This window comes from Spinacia oleracea, chromosome 3, assembly GCF_020520425.1.
Source record: "Spinacia oleracea cultivar Varoflay chromosome 3, BTI_SOV_V1, whole genome shotgun sequence".
NCBI classification, from domain to species: Eukaryota; Viridiplantae; Streptophyta; class Magnoliopsida; order Caryophyllales; family Amaranthaceae; genus Spinacia; species Spinacia oleracea.
In genome coordinates this window covers 119,537,955-119,557,750 of record NC_079489.1, presented here as the reverse complement: position 1 = coordinate 119,557,750, position 19,796 = coordinate 119,537,955, and the positions used below count along the sequence as shown (strand labels likewise).

The 19,796-nt window shown below is 35.7% G+C and overlaps 1 protein-coding gene across 6 annotated transcripts; it reads right to left on the bottom strand.

Annotated features, from left to right (window-relative positions):
• Positions 1 to 852: 852 nt before the first annotated feature.
• On the bottom strand, positions 853 to 4,229 carry LOC130469333 (26S rRNA (cytosine-C(5))-methyltransferase NOP2B-like). 6 transcript variants are annotated; one of them, XR_008929820.1, is made up of 7 exons: positions 3,793 to 4,227; positions 3,291 to 3,383; positions 2,756 to 2,824; positions 1,952 to 2,027; positions 1,673 to 1,765; positions 1,518 to 1,597; positions 1,091 to 1,432 (listed from the first exon to the last, which is right to left on the bottom strand). XR_008929820.1 is itself a non-coding variant. In XM_056838503.1 (6 exons), exons 3-6 carry the CDS (start codon positions 1,682 to 1,684, stop codon positions 1,003 to 1,005), a joined length of 261 nt encoding a protein of 86 aa, XP_056694481.1. In that variant the 5' UTR covers positions 1,685 to 1,765; positions 1,952 to 2,027; positions 3,793 to 4,229; the 3' UTR covers positions 853 to 1,002. The 6 variants fall into 6 exon arrangements, 1 of the variants encoding a protein (XP_056694481.1); XR_008929822.1 differs by having other exon boundaries at positions 3,291 to 3,358; positions 3,793 to 4,225; XR_008929823.1 differs by lacking the exons at positions 2,756 to 2,824; positions 3,291 to 3,383 and adding an exon at positions 853 to 1,069 and having other exon boundaries at positions 1,334 to 1,432; positions 3,793 to 4,221.
• Between the last annotated feature and the right edge of the window lie 15,567 nt (positions 4,230 to 19,796).

Genomic DNA, 19,796 nt, shown 5'->3' with positions numbered 1-19,796 from the left:
GCCTTTCTTAAGCTTAGTCTCAAGAATTTGCCTATGAGTCTCGAATCTTTCGACTCGAGCCAGATCTTGGAACATGTTCTTCAACTCACTGATGATTGTGAAAGCATCTGAGTTGATGAACGTTTTCTGCAGATCTGCACTCATGGTGGCGAGCATTAGACATTTCACATCCTTGTTGGCATCAATCCAACGATTGAGGGCTGCCTGAGTGACCCCGTCGCCTGCGGCTTCAGGCATCGCCTCTTCTAGGACATACTCCTTTTCTTCCTGCATAAGAACTATTTGCAAGTTCCTTTGCCAGTCAAGGAAGTTTTTCCCGTTCAACTTCTCCTTTTCGAGAATTGATCGAATATACTACTACAAAAAAGGGCATAGAGTACTGTTGAAATACACTTTATAGGACGCCTTAGAGGCGTTCTCCAACTCAGCGCGCTATAAAGTTTATAAAACGGGTAAAAGAAGCGTTTTATATAGCTATTTATAAAGTACGGTGATAAGAGATAAGCGTCCTCTATTCCCTTCCTAAAATCAGAAAATAAGGAAGGAATATAGAACGGTTAGCGTACATAACCGTCTCCTATACTCTATAATAAAGTGCACCTTCCGTACATAACCGTCCTCTATTCTTCTTGTTAAATATTGAGATACAGAACATCTTCCGTACATAGGCGTACTATATACTTCATGTTTAATATTAAGATAGAAAGTTGTTTCCTTACACAACCGTTCTATATTCTACCCCTTTTTTTTAATATTATTTCAAAATAGCACGCATCCCTGAAATAGGATATTACGATTCTAGTATGTAAACCAAATCTAAAAAGATAAAATAAAAATGATATCCACACGATCTTTCCAAAAATCCCTTCATTTAATAACAAAATAATATTGTTCATTCAATAAAAAAATTCCTATTATTCATTGACAAAATATAGATGATTTACACAAGGTACGGGAAAAAAAACAAAATCCAATATCACTATTAAAAAACTTTAAAAAAAATCAAAGAGCTAGCCTCTGCAGACAGCTTCTGCAGCAACTGGGGATGGTGTAGCAGCAAGAGCAGATTCTGCTGCAATAACAAATTCTACATCAAGAACAGATTCTGCAGCAACAGCAACTTCTGCAGCAACAACAAAAACCAGATTTGGCAGTTCGTCTGCAGGACTGGACTGAGGTAACCATCTCCTTGAGCTAGCTTAAGTCACACTAGATCATCGTTATCATCATCTTCATCGTTATTTGGTTGGTGATATTCACAAAATAACAAGAATGTCTTCCATCTAGGCTATCACTTTTTTAGTGGTGAGTGAGACGGACAGTAAAGATTTACCTTGGCAACAAAAAACCGTCCAAATTGTGCTCATGGGGATAGAATCGCCGCGTCATTTTTAATGATGGATGAAATCGATATTTCCTAAAGTTGACAAATCTGAGAAAAAAGGAATTCTCATCAGACATCTTAAATCCTCTGATTAAACCAATATGAACCCAAAGAACTCAGAAATTAGGATTACCCTGCCCTTCCAAACTCTAGTCTACATGGGACTAGTTTCACATTCCGTTTCTTCAAGGCATAGTCAACAACTGCTTCATTCTGCGGGATATTAAATTTGAAAGGAATAGGTGATAGTAGATGACAGAAAAAATAAGTTATCTATGTTAGACAAACCTCCATAACCATGATGGAACATGTCGAATACACATCATATCCTCCAGTTTTTGAATTTGCATCCACCAAATCAATAGCAGCTAGGAGAAGTTGCTGCAAGCATGGAAATAAAGAATAATCTTAGAATGGAAATGAAGTTTACATATCTACAATGCCGACCATCCCCAATCACCAATGGAAGTACACAATAATAGCTTCAGAAATGTAGCATGACAGTAGGACCAAACTATTGTATTTTGTGTACTAGTGAAATTCAAACAAGATTCAGAAGGTTAGAACCTGTTGCAAGTTGCGCACACTTCTGTATCTCTTCAAAGCTTTTAGAGGATTTTATAGATTTGTCCATAGATATCACCTGCAAAATCATGATTGCATATCATTCAGTGTTCTTTTTTTTTTAAATGTTGACAAACCAACTAAACTACTCTAAATTTGTTTCACCAAATGGTTGTATTCAACTATGCTTGCAACTTGCAAGAAAAATACCTGAGTGAAATATTAATATCAAGCTACGTAGTGTTTGTTATTAATTAAAGCTTAAACCATTTTAAAATATTTTAAAACTTCCTCCGTTTCTTTTTTACTTGCAACACTTCCCTAAACCGGAAACATCACAATACTTGCAACACGCTATAAATGGTAAATTATTTTGTATGCAATGACATCTATAAGTGTATGTTGCAACTATATAGAAACGGAGGAAGTACTAATTACTTTTTATTAAGATTAATTCTCAAATGACTTGACAGATTTGCATGGGCTAATAACTAGTTTCTAATAAAAGCAGCCAAGGCACTGAACCTAGCTAGAGAAGCACACGACCTAGCAGTTGCAATAGGCCAGGCTGTTGGTTATATGTCAGGTGCTCATTAAAATAAGGTTAAGGCAAATATTTTAACCCTTTTTGAGTCAACATGTTCTCAAATCGACCTCGGTCTACTAGTAATTTAGCACCCATATTCTCAATTTGTAGGGAACATGTTAGGGGGTTCATACTTGTGCTAGAAGAACAATCACTAAATGAATATTAAAATTTTAAACCCCGACACCAACAATATATATATAAGTAATTAGACTTATTACCCCTGTTCAACTGCAAGGTGCATCCAGTATTACTCTATCGCGTGAATTGGCTCCCAATACCTTCGGAAGCTACATGTAAAAGTTAAATGAAACAGACGTGTGAAACTCCTAAATATCCATTACCTAAAGAGATTTCAATTTTACCATATTAATAGGTGAGAAGAGTATTTAACAAAGAAGATGCAGCAAGCAAACAACAACAACAACAGAATTGCAGGGAGGTGGCTGATTCTGCCTATAATTTTTCTCGGTTTTTTTTTCATTGAACTTGTCATTAAACCTTCCTCTATCTGCTACAAAGGCCATAGGATCAGTATGGGATGCATTCAAATTAAATTCAAGGCGTCTAACTTTCCTACGACACTTATGACTCCATGAGAAACACATTTCCCTAATATGCCAATTACTGTCAAATTGACCCCAAGTTAGATAAATTGAGCATCTGTAACTTTTACCAGGTCCAAAAGCTTTAGCACAAACAGTATGCATGATTCTAAATGAACTTATAAACATATTTTGAGGAAATAAACAGTACCCGAATCACACTGTTCTTTTTCCTCTCAACTCAATTTTTAGAGGTCTAGAGTCCTCACACCTTTGTACCTGAGCACTTGAGCAGAGAGTCACGCTGTGTACATATCAAGAAAGAGTAACTGGAATAGAAGCAGATCTTTGCTATTACTCGACAATATAAGCAAATAATTGTAGCACGGTACAAGGATAAAATTTCAGTACCATCAAATCTCACATTCTCACTATAGTTCGACTTAAATCATATAAACTTAAGAAAAATCAGTTAAATGAGACTTGGTTCATCGGATTTATTCCGCAAAAATTCATGAATTGTTCGGTTTAATTATTAATCAAGATAAATTATTCGATCTAAAACTTGAATGAAAGTCTCCTCCATACATGTATAGAGAGTTTACACCAGAATTCCATACTTAGACATTGCAATTTGATTATTAACAATATTCACAATCCCTAGGGTTATTAGTTGAAGGATAAATATGCAGAACAAAATTAAGGATACCAACCTTGAAATTCGGAGTGATAGAGAGTCGATCGGCGTACACCATAGGTTGAAAAGGAGCGGCAGTAGTATTACAGTACGGCGGAGGAGACCGGGTGGTGCTGCGCGGTTTTGGTTTTGCGGGAGATGGATTTTGGGGTTTGTTTTGTGTGAAACCCCAAATCCCCAATATTACGAATAGTTGAGTTTTACGTCTCTCCCAAATTATATTAGAGTTCATTTGAATTTGCTTTTGGGTTTTGGGTTTTGGGTTTTGGCTTTGCGGGGGAATTCAATTTTTGTAGAGTTAATTAGTTTTGTTTTTTATTTAAGGTTAGATAGTACGTATATGTTATGAATCGTATATATGCATTTATTTATTTATTTTTAATTTTTTTTTATTATGGTAAAAAATATGAAACTGTTAAGTAAGGCAAGCGCTCTATATTCTTTTCCCTGCATAACAGTTATCAAAGATAGGCGCTCTATATTATCCCGAGAAACGTCTAACACACTTAAGCGTTCTCTATTCAGTGTCACTTATTCCGACTTTTGTAGTAGTGAATGTTGAATGAATTGTTGTTTGCCATAGTTAAAACTACAATTGAAAAGAATAAACAAATAAATAACCATTCACAGTTTCTCTTAATAAACTTAAATTCTAGCATACATGCATAATTCAATGTTCATTAAGCATTTTATTCAAGTTATGTGTTCCGGCAGGTGTGAATAAAATGATTCCAAGATCCTAAAATCATTGAAGAACTAAGCACAGTTTGTCGACTTAATCCTAAAACATCTTAGGTAAGCAAAAGCCTTTTGCTAATAGTCTAGAAACTATTCTTGGTTGATAGGTACGTCTAAGAACTTATTAGGTAAACCTATCGATTTTGCCACGACATAAAAGGACTCCTTACTTATATCGTTGAGTTTCACCAAAACTAACATGTACTCACAATTATTTGTGTACCTTGCCCCTTTAGGACCAATAAGTAACACCTCGCTGAGCGAAAACTATTACTAGATTGATGTAAAGGATATCCAAGCAAGTGTATATTTTGGCATGGCACCTTTTAACTCAATTTTTAAGTTTGGAACTTAAGGCTCTTACTATGTTGGTTAGATTTTAAGTGAACTAAAATCCTTAATCATGCAACATAATCAAGCTTTTGATCTCATGCATTTTAAGACATATTTAAAAGCAATAAATAACTTAAAACATGCATAAGATAAATGTGATCTAGTATGGCCCGACTTCATCTTGAAGCTTTAACTTCAAAGTCCGTCTTGAAAATCTCCGTGGGAGGCACCATTTTCTTCAAATAGGATAAGCTATAATTAAAAACTAATTACAACTATTTGATGGTACGCAGACCATATTTGAATTGAAAAACAACTTTGGTACTTTAGACCAATTACATTCAAATTAATGGTACGCAGACCATATTTTCTATCCTATTTGGGCCATACTAGTCACTTCATAACCTGCAAAACAGTACATATACAATATATACCATTCACCCATTCATTATCATGAATGGCCCACATAGCTGGTTAGTAAAACACATTATGCATCACATAAACATTTGCAGCAATTAATCAAGGGCACCAATAATCTACAAATTATTCAGTCCTTATTAATTCTAATCAAGTTGTTTTAACCTTAAGGATTTGTAGACCTAATCAAGAGTATATGACTTAAAAGGGCTCCCACTTAAACCAATAAATTCATATGCTTTACTAATTTTAAACATAAAAATGTATTTCTAGTCTAACCGGAAACATACAAATTTAATTAAAATTTAAAGCTCATATAAATTTATAATTGAATCCATAAATTTAATTTAATTTCAGTCGTATTTAAATTAATTCATGATTTTAATTTTAATTTTAGCTCGCTTGCTGCCCACACGCGACTGCTCGTGCCTTGCTCTCGCCCTCGCCCATTCGCCCATCGCACACAGCCCACGACACAAGGCATGGCTGCTGCCTTGCGCTCGTGCACCATGGCCTTGCTCATTGCATTCGTACCGCATGGGCGACGAGCTCCCTTGCTCGTCGTCACATGCCCGCACTATACAACACCCCTTAAGGGTAACACGTAGCGTCCATTGCTTTGTGCGTGCAAGTTATATGAGCGAATCGCATAAAAATTTAAAATTTATATTCAAAATTAATGACAAATTAATAAATAATATTAATTTCATAATTTTAGAGCGAAAAATCGAAAATTTATTATTTAATTGATTTCCGATTAACATGGATTCAAGTCTAGGTCATAAAAATTTAAAATTTAACATAAATTTACAATTTTTATGGTGGTTTTTAATCATAGGTATCTAATTAAATTATAACTAATTATGAAAATCAAATTAATTCTAAATTATTCTAATTTTCAACAAATTAATCACAATTACAAATTAGATTGCATAATTAACAAGGCTAGGCATTCAAACTTGTTAAACATATACAGTAGGTCAATCAAAAATTCAAGATTTATCAACAAGAATCGAAAATATTTAATTTAACATCTTAAATTTACGAAATTTTGCATTCGAAAAACTAAAACCTCCGAAAAGTCAAAGTTAGGCTTCGAATTTGAGAATTCTGGGTTCGGCCGAAAAACATTATTTTTGTCAAAATTTTAGAATGCCTTTTACATGCGGAATTGACACAAAAATCACTCGATTTGGATGAGTAACGAAAAAACTGCCGAAAAACTGCGTACGTATAATTAAATAAACGCAATTTGCAATTAATTAACAATTACGAAAATTAATCACCCCTTTTAATTCTTGCAAATTTGTAATATTTAACCATGTTCATGCAATTTAGATTATGAAAATAATAAGAGGCTCGTGATACCACTGTTAGGTTATGATACATATGACAATTCATAAATCATGCGGAAAAACCATAAAGCCAGGAAAGCATATTATTTACACATAATCATTTAGCATAGTTTAGATGCATACACTTTGTTGCGTGCCCTCCCTAGCTGCGCCCGAACCGAACAAGAACAAGTCTTTAGGACTCCAAGTGTCGTCCCTCCGTAGATAGTCCACAGCACGTCCAGATCCGCCTTAAGCTTGACCAACTAGGATCGCCCTTAAGGTACTTAGAATTTTCGGCTAATGTAGGCAATTATATGACTGAATTTTTGCTCTCAAAAATCACTTTGAATACTTAAATACTCTATGTAAAATAATGACCCTAGGCCTTTATTTATAGAGGTATGGAAAGGGAATTGTAATCCTATTAGGATACGAATTAATTAAACTAGAATCCTAATAGAATTCTTATTTAATTAATTCATCCTTTTAGGTTTAGGAATTTAATCATATGTCGAAACCTGATAGCTTTAGGATTCGTATAGCACACAAACACACACACGCACGCACAGCAGCCCACGAGGGGCGCCATGCGCGCGCGCGCAGCCCGCGAGCTCGCAGCCCATTGCCACGAGGCCCACATGCTGCCGCAGCGTTGGCGCGCGCTGGGCCTGCCTTGCGGTGGGCCTGGCGCAGCCTTGGCTGGTGCGTTGTGGCGCGCTGGCTTGCTGGGCGATGGCCCGGCTTCGTGCTGGGCCTTCGTCTGGCAGGCCTCGTCCGATGCTAATTCGTACGATACGCTTCCGATTAATTTCCCGATTCCGGAATTCATTTCCGATACGAACAATATTTAATATTTCCGATTCCGGAATTAATTTCCGTTTCGAACAAATATTTAATATTTCCGTTTCCGGAATTATTTTCCGATTCCGACAATATTTCCGATTCTGACAATATTTCCGTTTCCGGCAATATTTCCGATTCCGGCAATATTTCCATTTCCGATAATATTTTCCGATACGTACCATGTTTCCGTTTCCGGCAACATCTACGACTTGGATAATATTTATATTTCCGATACGATCCATATTTCCGTTTCCGGCAATATCATCGTTTCCGGAGCATTCATTTCTTGCCTGTGACGATCTCAGCTCCCACTGAAACGAAGATCCGTCGATTCCGAATATCCATAGATGGAGTATTTAATGCTATTAAATACTTGATCCGTTTACGTACTATTTTGTGTGACCCTACGGGTTCAGTCAAGAGTAAGCTGTGGATTAATATCATTAATTCCACTTGAACTGAAGCGGCCTCTAGCTAGGCATTCAGCTCACTTGATCTCACTGAATTATTAACTTGTTAATTAATACTGAACCGCACCTATTAGACTTAACATAGAATGCATACTTGGACCAAGGGCATTATTTCCTTCAGCTCTAAGGGTATTCTCACATCGTTGCCACCATAAATCAGCTTCACCTCTCAGGTAGTACACATCACTGTTCACCCTAAGGTTTCCGGGGCAATTCACACCTACAATGAGCTTATTAAACTCTCTCAACCAGTTTTCAAGCACACTTGGTTCAATCTCTCCGCTATACAGTGGAGGCTTTCTTTGAGCTATTTTCTTAAACATTTCCCCAGCCGGATCATGCACTGGGTTAGCTCTAGTTTGAGCTAGGTCTCGAACTACCTCAGCTAGTTGTCTAACCACTTCAGAAATCTCTTGGTTAGCCATATCCCTTCTCCTGAATAAAATAAAAAGGCTAACTTTAATATTGGTTGGACATGACATTACTAAGGCACTAGTTCGACAACGAACCTACTCACAACTAGAACACATTTAGGCGCACCCTAGGGGAAGAGTTGGCGCCACTTTTGGGCCTTCTCACCCCACTATTCGATGCATGCATGTAAATTTAGATGGTTGCCACTTGACCACCTTGCACATAAAATTTCGTTGAAGAAATAACAATTAATCTCTTTGCGATACCCACAAGACTTAATATTGAGAATTGAACTTAAGAGATAACGAAAAGGAAATTCTATTCTTTTATTAAAACTCCATTGAATAAGTCTTACATCCACTAATGCCATAACATTTATTCTCCAACTATAATGAAACTAAAAATCATAAATAGTAGCTTTGCCACTTTATTAATCAATGAAAAGTAAAACTAAGGATTACATTTTTCTAGAGACTAACGTCATCACGACGATCATTTCTTTCCTTGTACTGCTCTGGAGTAAAGTCTTGATCATTAGGATCATCCAAGTCTTCTTCCGGATCCGAGTCTTCATCCATAGCCTCATCATTCTGTTGTGTCTCACTATCAACCACATTGTTCTCTTTAAGCTCATCTTCAGATCCACTGGATATCTCAATGGTTGCTTCAGGAACTACAGGATTAGGATTTTCAATCTCTACCACATCATCATCATTATCCTCCTCAACATCACTAGCTTGCTCATCATGGATCATGCCATCCTCACCATCACTTTCTATTCCTCTATAGTCCATACCTAGACCCGCAGAATACTTCCCATCCTCATAGCTATTTTCCGCAACCTCTAAGATAGTAGCAAGAACCTCAGAATCATACTTCCACCTACCATCACTAGTCACATATTTGTACCAATTAGGGGTACCATCACCAAAATGCATGTCACTGAACTTGTTCTTGAGGTCTATGTAAGGGTTCTTATGGGGCAAACAATGTATAACCATACTAGTCATCTTATCTTTGTGCCTAAGGTAGGGCATATCCTTGGTCGAAGCCAAATAGTCACAAGCAAACACGATCTTCTGAACATACATGCGAGGAGTCTCATTATCCATCTTCTCTAAGTATCCTAGACTGGTGAACTTAGAAGGTAGCATCCTTAATTCCTGAAAATTCACAACTAAAAAGTCTTACTAACGCGTTTCCATAGAAATTCCAACCCCAAAAGGATACAATAAATAGTTCGTGGAGCCATACAATTTTCAATGCACAAATATATGCTCAACATGAAATATGATGCAATTAATCACATAAAGCAATATAAAACATGGTTAGAACATATACATGGCAATTAATAATCCACATAATCACATAAAATGCATACTTAAACTAATATGCCCTTCTTAGTCTACCCATTTCTCACTTGAAAATAATATTAATTTTCGAAATTAATTAAGAAATAACTCCTAACTTAGTTGAAATTATTTGAATTAAAATCGAAAATTAATAAGAATTATTGATTAATTAAATAAATAAATTTTGGATAATAAAAGAAAAATCCGAAAATAATTAGAAATAAAATTCGAAAAATATTCGAATAAATAAATAAATAAATAATTAAAATAATTCGGATATTTAAATAAAAGAAATTCCGAAATTAATAAAATAAATTCGAATTTAATTCGAAAATTTCGAAATAAAAAAAAAATTCGGACAAACTAATTAAATTAAATAATAGTCCCAACTTTTCAACTTATTTCAAACGACCCATAATAATTAATATTTGACCCTTAAAATATTGAGTACTCAAAATAATACGTTTTGACTTTAGGAAAATAATATTTAAAAATCCTAAAGTTCCGCATTAGTCTCCGATTACCACTTTGTAGTATTGATTACTACAAAAAAGGAATGAAACTAAGCTCTAGTATACCACTTTGTAACACCCTAATAATTCCTTGCTTTTATAAAATCATTTTCCAACTTAAAATAAAGGAATTATTAAAGTATTACCGCCACCGTGATAACGGTTAAGGCTATTACCAGAATTACGCAGTGGAATTTAATGTCAACTAACTTTTAAAACATAATTAATGTAATATTGAGGCCTCCTACAATTTGGAACCATAACGGCCCAAAAACCAAAACATAAATAGTTCAAACATTTCAAACATAATTAAAGTATAATAAAATAGTTCAAATTACGAAAACATGCAACTCTCTCGATCATCCCAAGCCACATGATTCCGATCAACCAACCTGCTATATTATTCTACTCCCCATCAATGCAAGTGCAAATGATAGATCATCATAGGGTCATTAAGGCAAAGGCCATGACCAAAACACACAAAACACGTAGTCAGCAAAAGCTGAGTTCTTACAAGAATAGAGTGAATGAAACTAAAACATGCATCACTCACTAAGTACTAACCATCATGCAAAAGCCATATAATAAATAACAACCAATCATGAATACAAGACTCGACTCTTGACTCGACTCTTGACTCACAATTCAATTAGAATAAGCTTCGAACGGGCCAAAAGAAAGTTCCATAAAGGAAAAGGTGATGGGAGCCAACCATACACCAAGTAATAAATAATAAAATTGGGCCATACCAAGTGTCGGGTCATACTGACGGAATTCCTGCGGATAATATAAATGAAACAACGTCTTGTATCATTAGTAGGAGTACGAGCTTTCCGGCAAGACTCCCCCATTGTTCATACTCAAGGTATATACATTCCAAGAGTTTTGAAGCTTGTTCTGGTTGCACTTTACGTTTATTAATATTTTATTAAAGGTGAACTCAAGACTCAACAATATACATTCATACAATTAATAAACAACAACCAAAATAATCTTATTTTAATGCTTTAAGACTTGTGATCAACCAAACAAGACTCTTGTGAAATTACTACCATGTTCCTCCTAACCAAAGTGAGATTCCACATCATGCACATTAACATGAGGGTTGTGCCCTTGCACGACAAATCCTAATTCATTTCATACAAAATATTCCCAACTGAACCCTACATGTGCGGTGGCTTACTTGAGCCAACCCTTCACATGTGGTAAAATAAATAGTACAACGAGGTACGAATAATTGGCTCAAAGTATGCTAGACATCCCGTACAATAGCATACAATTAAATAATCATCCCTTGCATGTGAAACAAACCATACATGCATAAATATTGAACAACATGATTGACAATAAATTTAATACTCATAATAATCTCAATATGCTTGTTCAACCAACAATTCAATAATTCCAATAACATTAATCCACATGATCGTTCACCAAAGCATATATGAATACACATAATATAATTCACATCATCAACAATCATGTAATGTCCTTGACAAAAGTGTGGTCCCCCTAGACTTGTACGTACCTTGAATACCTAAGCGTAGGGGTCACTTTGCAATAACGAGCACTCAACTAGAAATCACCTCCTATCATCAAAATAATGAAACTTAAATTATTTCCATGTTCATTAAATTTCCAGCAACTTTATAAAATCTAAAACCTTATTTAAACTTTAGAATTCAATCGTTTTTCAATAATATAATCGTCTCAATTTGCAAAACCAATCCCTAGTACGAAAACATACTTTTTTCGTCTTTAAAATCAATAAAAAATAACACTTTAAGCCTTTATTCAAATCTGAAAATATAATTGATTATCATAATTAAAATCATCACCTAATTATGCTAATCAATTGACTCATTAGGTCTAGGTTAAAACCCTAACTTGAAAATCCCAATAACACTAATTTATTATCATAAAAATCAATCCTTTATTAAATAAACGAATCTGAAAATTCATGCTTTAATAGTTAAAACAACCCTAATGAATCACAACACGTAAATCCTCAAAGCACGGTATTCATAATCGATTCCCAGCATTTATTACTCAAAACAATAATAATATTATAATTTAAAATACCGAATTGAAATAGAATAGGTAAGGAAGAAGAGAATTATACCAATCCGGCCTATAGCACGGAACAATCACGAATTAGGGTGATTGGGCGAAAAAGAATTGAATTACGAACACGAACAACACACACACACACACACACACGCACAACTCGTGTGCGGGTGCGTGCAGCGACGAAGGGACGAGTCAGCAGCAGCGCGCGCGGGCTGGCGCAGCGTGCGAGTGAGAGGGGCGAGCAAGGGTGTGCGCTGAGCACACAAGCAAGGGGACGAGCAAGGTGTGCGCGAGCACACGAGCAACAACAAGGGACGTCAGCAGCGCAGGGCACGAGTGCTCGCTGCGGGCTGCGGGCAAGAGAAGAGAGAGACGAGAGGGAGTGTGGGCGAGAGACAAGCACGAGGGCACGAGGCCGAGGGCGTGCAGAACGAGGGCACAAGGCCGTGCGGTGCAGCACGAGTGGGCGTGAGGCCGAGTGGGCGTGAGGCCGAGCAAAGAGAGGAGAGAGGAAGAGTGATGGGCAAGCAAAGCAAAAGAGAGGGTTTATGAGATTTTAAGGGTTCAATTAATGATGAGGAGTCCTATTTATAGGCTCCTTATTTTTAATGGGCTAGGCTTAGGAAAATAGGATTGGGCTTAGCAATTAAATGATTGGGCTTGCCAAGAGTTTGGAATTAAATTATTCTGATTGGACTCGTTTAATAAAACGAATTGGACTTTTCATTTAAAACCCGAAGCCTTTAAAAATCATTTGCAACCCATTTAATTTCCTGACTCACGAATTAAATTCGTTTCATAATTAATTATAATAATAAATATTCTAATTAATTAAAATACATTTAAATAAGATGCATTTAAATATTATTTAAATGCTAATTAATCGTAAAATGCTTTATATTATAAAAATACGAGTTATTACAGTGACGGCGGATTGTACAATGAGTGAAACTATATAAGCGAACTCAGGGTCGTGTTGGATAATTTAACCCCGTGTAATGTAAAGAATGAATCAAATAAGAGGTTCTTACGTACTTAGTTATGGCATTGCTTATTTATGCTATGCATTTCATTATCTAGGGCCACCCTTTATTTTATTAATAAATTATACTCATTTTGGAACCTCTTAGTATGACATTTCTTATTTATTCTGCGTACTTCCTTATCTATAGTGACCCTAATTTATAAAATATATTTATAAACTCGTACTTTGCGACTTTCTATTCCTTACGAAAAACGATAAAAGGATACCGAACATGTCCTATAAAAGTTTGACTTCCAATTCACATAAAAGGAGTTCCATTTAAATGAAATAAAAACAGTAATAAGAATATGGTCAATGCGTAATTTACCCGCAATGAATATTTTAATATCGTTATTATTTTCAAGATGAATTTATTTTACAACTCAACTTAAAAAAAAAATTATTAATTAAAAAAATACATGTGAAGTTTTTGGAGGGAAAATCTACTGTGTTTAGCTTTGTTCCGTTCGACTTATTTTGACTTATTTCAGATAAAATAAGTTCAGATAAGTTCAGTTAAGTTTAGATAAGTTCAGTTCAGAAAAAAAAAAAGTTTTTTTGAGACATTTTCACATACAAATAAGTTTACTTCAGACAAAATAAGTTTTTTTTTGTCCAGATAAAATAAGTTCAGATAAGTTCAGTTAAGTTCAGATAAGGCTCTATTCTGTTCGACTTATTTCAGACAAAATAAGTTCATATAAGTTCAGATAAGATAACTTCAGCAAAAATAAGTCTTTTCAGACATTTTGACACACAAATAAGTTTATTTCAGACAAAATAAGTTTTTTTCAGATAAAATAAGTTCAGTCAAAATAAGTCCAATAGAACGGTGGTTCAGATAACATAAGTTCTACAAATTCTTATTTACAAGTGGTGTACAATAAATATTGTACACCGAAGTAAAAGTTAACTCAAAATGCTTAAAAGTTACCTTTATATATGTAAAAGTTATGATAAAATTTTTCATTTTAGTAAAAATATTTATTCAAAATCATTAATAATGTATAAAATTAATCATTTAACCATTTAAAATGTTTATCTATCAACTTTTTTTTTTTATAATATAAAAGTTACAAAAAACGGCCTAGGTTAAAGTTACAAAAAAAAGCATAAAAGTGATCTTTATTATACATCTTGTGCACGAAATAAGTGAAATAGTATAATAGACGAAGTATTTAGATATAGACTTTCCATGTTCTTAAAATGTTTAGGGTTAATTTAATTTAGGATTTTTTGTGATTTACCACCTAAAAAAAAACAGAATTTGTGTTTTACCACCTTAAAATCTCAAAGTTTTAAATTACCACCTAAAAAAAAAAAAATTTTTTTTTTACCACCTTTTAACAGACCGTTAACAATTCCGTCAAGTAGGGCTCACTCCCAACGGCTAGCTCATTAAACTATAACAAATTACACGACAAACTATTGAAAGCTTATTTGCTCAAAAAAAAACTATCGAAGGCTTCTGTTGGCTTCTCGTTCTTACTGCTTCATCCCATCTTCATGTAAATCAAAAATTTGCCTCACAAAACTTGAAATTGTTTGAGGGGTTTCATTAAGTATTTATTTTCGAGCAATTTGGTGGGAGAAAGAAGAAGAATCGAGGTACAATTAGGTATGAATTTCGATCGTTTGTATAAATTTCGTAGGTACTTTTTTGTTGAAATTGATGATAATTTTGACATAAACTGAGCCAATATTTGTGTGTGAATGATTTTGTATGCGATTTTAGTATTTTGGTTTGCTGAATTATCAATTCAATCAATCAATTAAGCCCCAAATTTTTTTTCCAAAAAAGTTAGGGTTCATATGAAATCCAAATTGGGGATTTGTTGAATGCTTAATGTATTTATAAATTGAGGTTAGGGAATGTTAATTCATATTATTAGAAACTAATAAAAATCTTGATTTGATGTCAATTGTAGGATCGAGCTTATGTCTACATGGAATTTTTCACCTTCAAAAGAGAAAAAATGTGGTTGTGGACTTCCACTTGCCATGTTAACTGGTTGGACTAGGGAGAATCCGGGGAGAAAATTCAGGTCATGCAAGTTGTACGATCCAATCACAGAAAAACGGGGATGCAAATCTTTTGAGTGAGTGGATGAACCAGATGGGACAACTTGGCAAACACAAGTGATCAACAATCTATTGTTGGATAAGAAGCTGATGAAGAGGGAAGTTGGTGATTTGAGTGGGCAAATAAGGTGTCTGATGAATGAAATCGATAGTTTGAAGGTGAAGAATAAGGCTTTAAGTTATGACAGGAAGAAGATGAACATGGAAGGGGGGCATGAGGCAATTACAGTGAATACCTATGTTGTTGTTGTTGCAATTTGTTGTTTTTTCATGATCTTAGGAATGTTTTTAGTGAATAAGATAGGCTAGTGTAGCTGGTTCATATGGGTAAGATCAGTCACGCTCAAATGAACTGAGAACATTTAGGTTGTTGAATATTGAAGTTGTAATGGCTTGAAAAACATAAGCTTTTGGTCTTTGAATGAAATAAAACTTCAAATTTCTATGTTTATTAAACATAGTTGCGTTGCGTAATGCTTTATATTTTCATTGATTTCGAGCTCGTGAAAGTAAAGCAAGCGATACCTTCTGATGTTTTGGCTGAATTTGCATTGAGTAAACAAAGTTTGGCTTGGCTTGAGTAAGGTACATGATGGTCAATTTGAATTACAGATGCAATATTATTTGACCAATTACCGAAATTTTTTGATGCTAATACCTGCAAAAACATGAAGAGTGCCATAAATTTTATGATGCTAATACCTGCAGAAACATTACAGTGTTGTTTGTAGACAAATTCAAGTTTATTATCATGCCATTAGTTTCTTAAAATCACATTTCATGTACTCTTATCACTTCACTCCAATACACTAGGATTTATTGGTATTAATATCACTAAGCAGTTGAGTGATCCCGGAAAATCAGCCCGCATGATCAGACTGCAGATCAGCAGCAAATGAGTGCAGATCAGTGTGCATATCAACAACAAATGAGTGCAGATCAGTGTGCATATCAACACCAAATGAGTGAAGATCAGTGTGCATATCAGCAGCAAATCAGTGTGCATATCAGTTCATATCAGCTGTAGATCAGTCTGCAGATCAGAAACAAATCAGCAGCAGATCAGTGCAGATCAGTCTGCAGATCAGTGCAGATCAGTCTGCATATCAGTTTGCAGATCAGCAACAGATAAGTGTGCAGATCAACAACAGATCAACATCAGATCAACATCAGATCAACAATCAGATTAGAGTGCAGATCAACTGCGTACGTATAATTAAATAAACGCAATTTGCAATTAATTAACAATTACGAAAATTAATCACCCCTTTTAATTCTTGCAAATTTGTAATATTTAACCATGTTCATGCAATTTAGATTATGAAAATAATAAGAGGCTCGTGATACCACTGTTAGGTTATGATACATATGACAATTCATAAATCATGCGGAAAAACCATAAAGCAAGGAAAACATATTATTTACACATAATCATTTAGCATAGTTTAGATGCATACTCTTTGTTGCGTGCCTTCCCTAACTGCGCCCGAACCGAACAAGAACAAGTCTTTAGGACTCCAAGTGTCGTCCCTCCGTAGATAGTCCACAGCACGTCCGGATCCGCCTTAAGATTGACCAACTAGAATCGCGCTTAAGGTACTACTTATTTTCGGCTAAATGGGCAAGAGATATGGCTGATTTTTCTGCTTAAAAATCCTAGCTTTGAATACTTGAAAAGTTATGTATAAATAATGACCCTAGGCCCTTATTTATAGAGGTATGGGAAAAGGAATTGGAATCCTATTAGGATACTAATTTATTTAATTAGAATCCTGCTAGGACTCTATTTAAATAAACTTTATCTAATAGGTTTAGGATTTAATCTTTTATCGAATCCCGATAGCTTTAGGATTCGCACACGAGCATCGCACGAGCACCGTACACCCGCGCAGGCCTTGCGGCCCACGCTGAGCGCACAGCGCTCGGCCCATGCTACTGTCCGCGCGCGCCCATGGCTTCGGCTGGGCCTGGTTTGCGCTGGGCCTGGTCGAGGCTTTGGCGTGTGTTGGTGATGCGTGTGGCTTGCTGGGCGATGGCCTGGCTTCGTGCTGGGCCTTCGTCTAGCGAGCCTCGTCCGATGCTAATTCGTACGATACGCTTTCGATTAAATTCCCGATTCCGGAATTTATTTCCGATACGAACAATATTTAATATTTTCGATTCCGGAATTAATTTCCGTTTCGAACAAATATTTAATATTTCCGTTTCCGGAATTATTTTCCGATTCCGATAATATTTCCGATTCTGACAATATTTCCGTTTCCGGCAATATTTCCGATTCCGGCAATATTTCCATTTCCGATAATATTTTCCGATACGTACCATGTTTCCGTTTCCGGCAACATCTACGACTTGGATAATATTTATATTTCCGATACGATCCATATTTCCGTTTCCGGTAATATCATCGTTTCCGAAGTATTCATTTCTTGCCTGTGACGATCTCAGCTCCCACTGAAACCAAGATCCGTCGATTCCGAATATCCATAGATGGAGTATTTAATGCCATTAAATACTTGATCCGTTTACGTACTATTTGTGTGACCCTACGGGTTCAGTCAAGAGTAAGCTGTGGATTAATATCATTAATTCCACTTGAATTGAAGCGGCCTCTAGCTAGGCATTCAGCTCATTTGATCTCACTGAATTATTAACTTGTTAATTAATACTGAACCGCATTTATTAGACTTAACATTGAATGCATACTTGGACCAAGGGCATTATTTCCTTCAGTCTCCCACTTGTCCTTAGGGACAAGTGTGCATTTCCTAATTCGTTTGTCGCTCGATTCTTGCTCTTGAACATAAGGTCAGAGTTGTCATCCTTATTATGTCCAGAGGTGTTCCATGGTTTCAGAGTTCAACTGATCAAATAAAAAGATAATCATAGCCTATGATTCATCCGAACACGGCCATGCATTTCACAGTTTCTAGCTCTCCGAGTGGCCTTGTACAACTTTTAAGCATCTCATCCCGATTTATGGGAGGACAATCCCAATCTTGCGATCTTGAGATTAGACTTCGTTTGATAGGTGATTACCTGAGCGTTGCCTTTATAGCCTCCTTTTACGGTGCGACGGTTGGTCAACGTCAAAGCAACCAGTTCTCAAACAAGTAATCTCAAATCACTCAGGTATTGAGGATTTAGTGTCTAATAATTTTAATGAAATTTACTTATGACAGATTTTCATCTCTTACAGTAAAGTTTCATAGGTCTTGTCCGATACTAGTCTTCCCAAAGTAAGTATCTATGCAAATGATTATGACATTGCCATGCCCACATAGTTCAAGAAACAGAACTACTAGTCATCTTGCATTCTAATCGTCTAACGTTTTCTATGCGTCCAATTTTATAGAAAACTCCGACTAGGGACCATTTTCAACCTTTGACATTCAAGTTCACTTGATATACATTTCTTAGTCACAGGACTGGTCCTGACAGTCTATTTTGAATATATTGTCAAATTGAAGGGACTCATCATTTAATAAACCACAAATTAAATGGAAAAATGAATTCTTTTCATTTATTGTGAATGATTAACCAATAATGTTTTACAAAGATTTAAACCCTAAAACTTTAAAACATTAAACAGGGATATCAAAGCCATTCTCCAATATGCTTGATTCCCATAGCTGCAGTGTGCGAGTTGTACTTCGCCTGCGGCAGAGGTTTAGTTAATGGATCTGATATGTTGTCATCAGTTCCAATCTTGTTTATCTCGACTTCTTTTCTTTCAACAAACTCTCGTAGAAGGTGAAATCTACGAAGTACATGCTTGACTCTCTGGTGGTGTCTAGGCTCCTTTGCCTGTGCAATAGCTCCGTTATTATCACAATACAGGGCTATTGGTCCTTTAATGGAGGGGACTACACCAAGTTCACCTATGAACTTCCTTAGCTATATAGCTTCCTTTGCTGCTTCATGTGCAGCAATGTACTCCGCTTCGGTTGTAGAATCCGCAATGGTGCTTTGCTTAGCACTTTTCCAGCTTACTGCACCCCCGTTGAGGCAGAAGACAAACCCAGACTGTGATCTGAAATCATCTTTGTCGGTTTGGAAACTTGCGTCCGTATAGCCTTTAACAATTAATACATCATCTCCACCATAGACCAGGAAGTCATCTTTGTGCCTTTTCAGGTACTTCAGAATATTCTTGGCAGCAGTCCAATGTGCCTCTCCTGGGTCTGACTGGTATCTGCTCGTAGCACTGAGTGCGTACGCAACATCCGGGCGTGTACATATCATAGCATACATTATTGAACCAATCAATGATGCATATGGAATCCCATTCATTCGTCTACGCTCATCAAGTGTTTTTAGGCACTGAGTCTTGCTTAGAGTTATTCCATGAGACATGGGTAGGTAGCCTCGCTTGGAGTCTGCCATCTTGAACCTATCAAGCACCTTATTGATATAAGTGCTTTGACT

Excerpts from the sequence above, each read along its gene's own strand:
- LOC130469333 (XM_056838503.1), bottom strand. Across the intron at positions 1,433-1,517 it reads CTAGAGTTTGGAAGGGCAGG|ATTTGTCAACTTTAGGAAAT; the intron begins GTAATCCTAATT and ends CTTTTTTCTCAG. Across the intron at positions 1,073-1,333 it reads GACGGTTTTTTGTTGCCAAG|CAGAATCTGCTCTTGCTGCT; the intron begins GTAAATCTTTAC and ends TTGTTATTGCAG.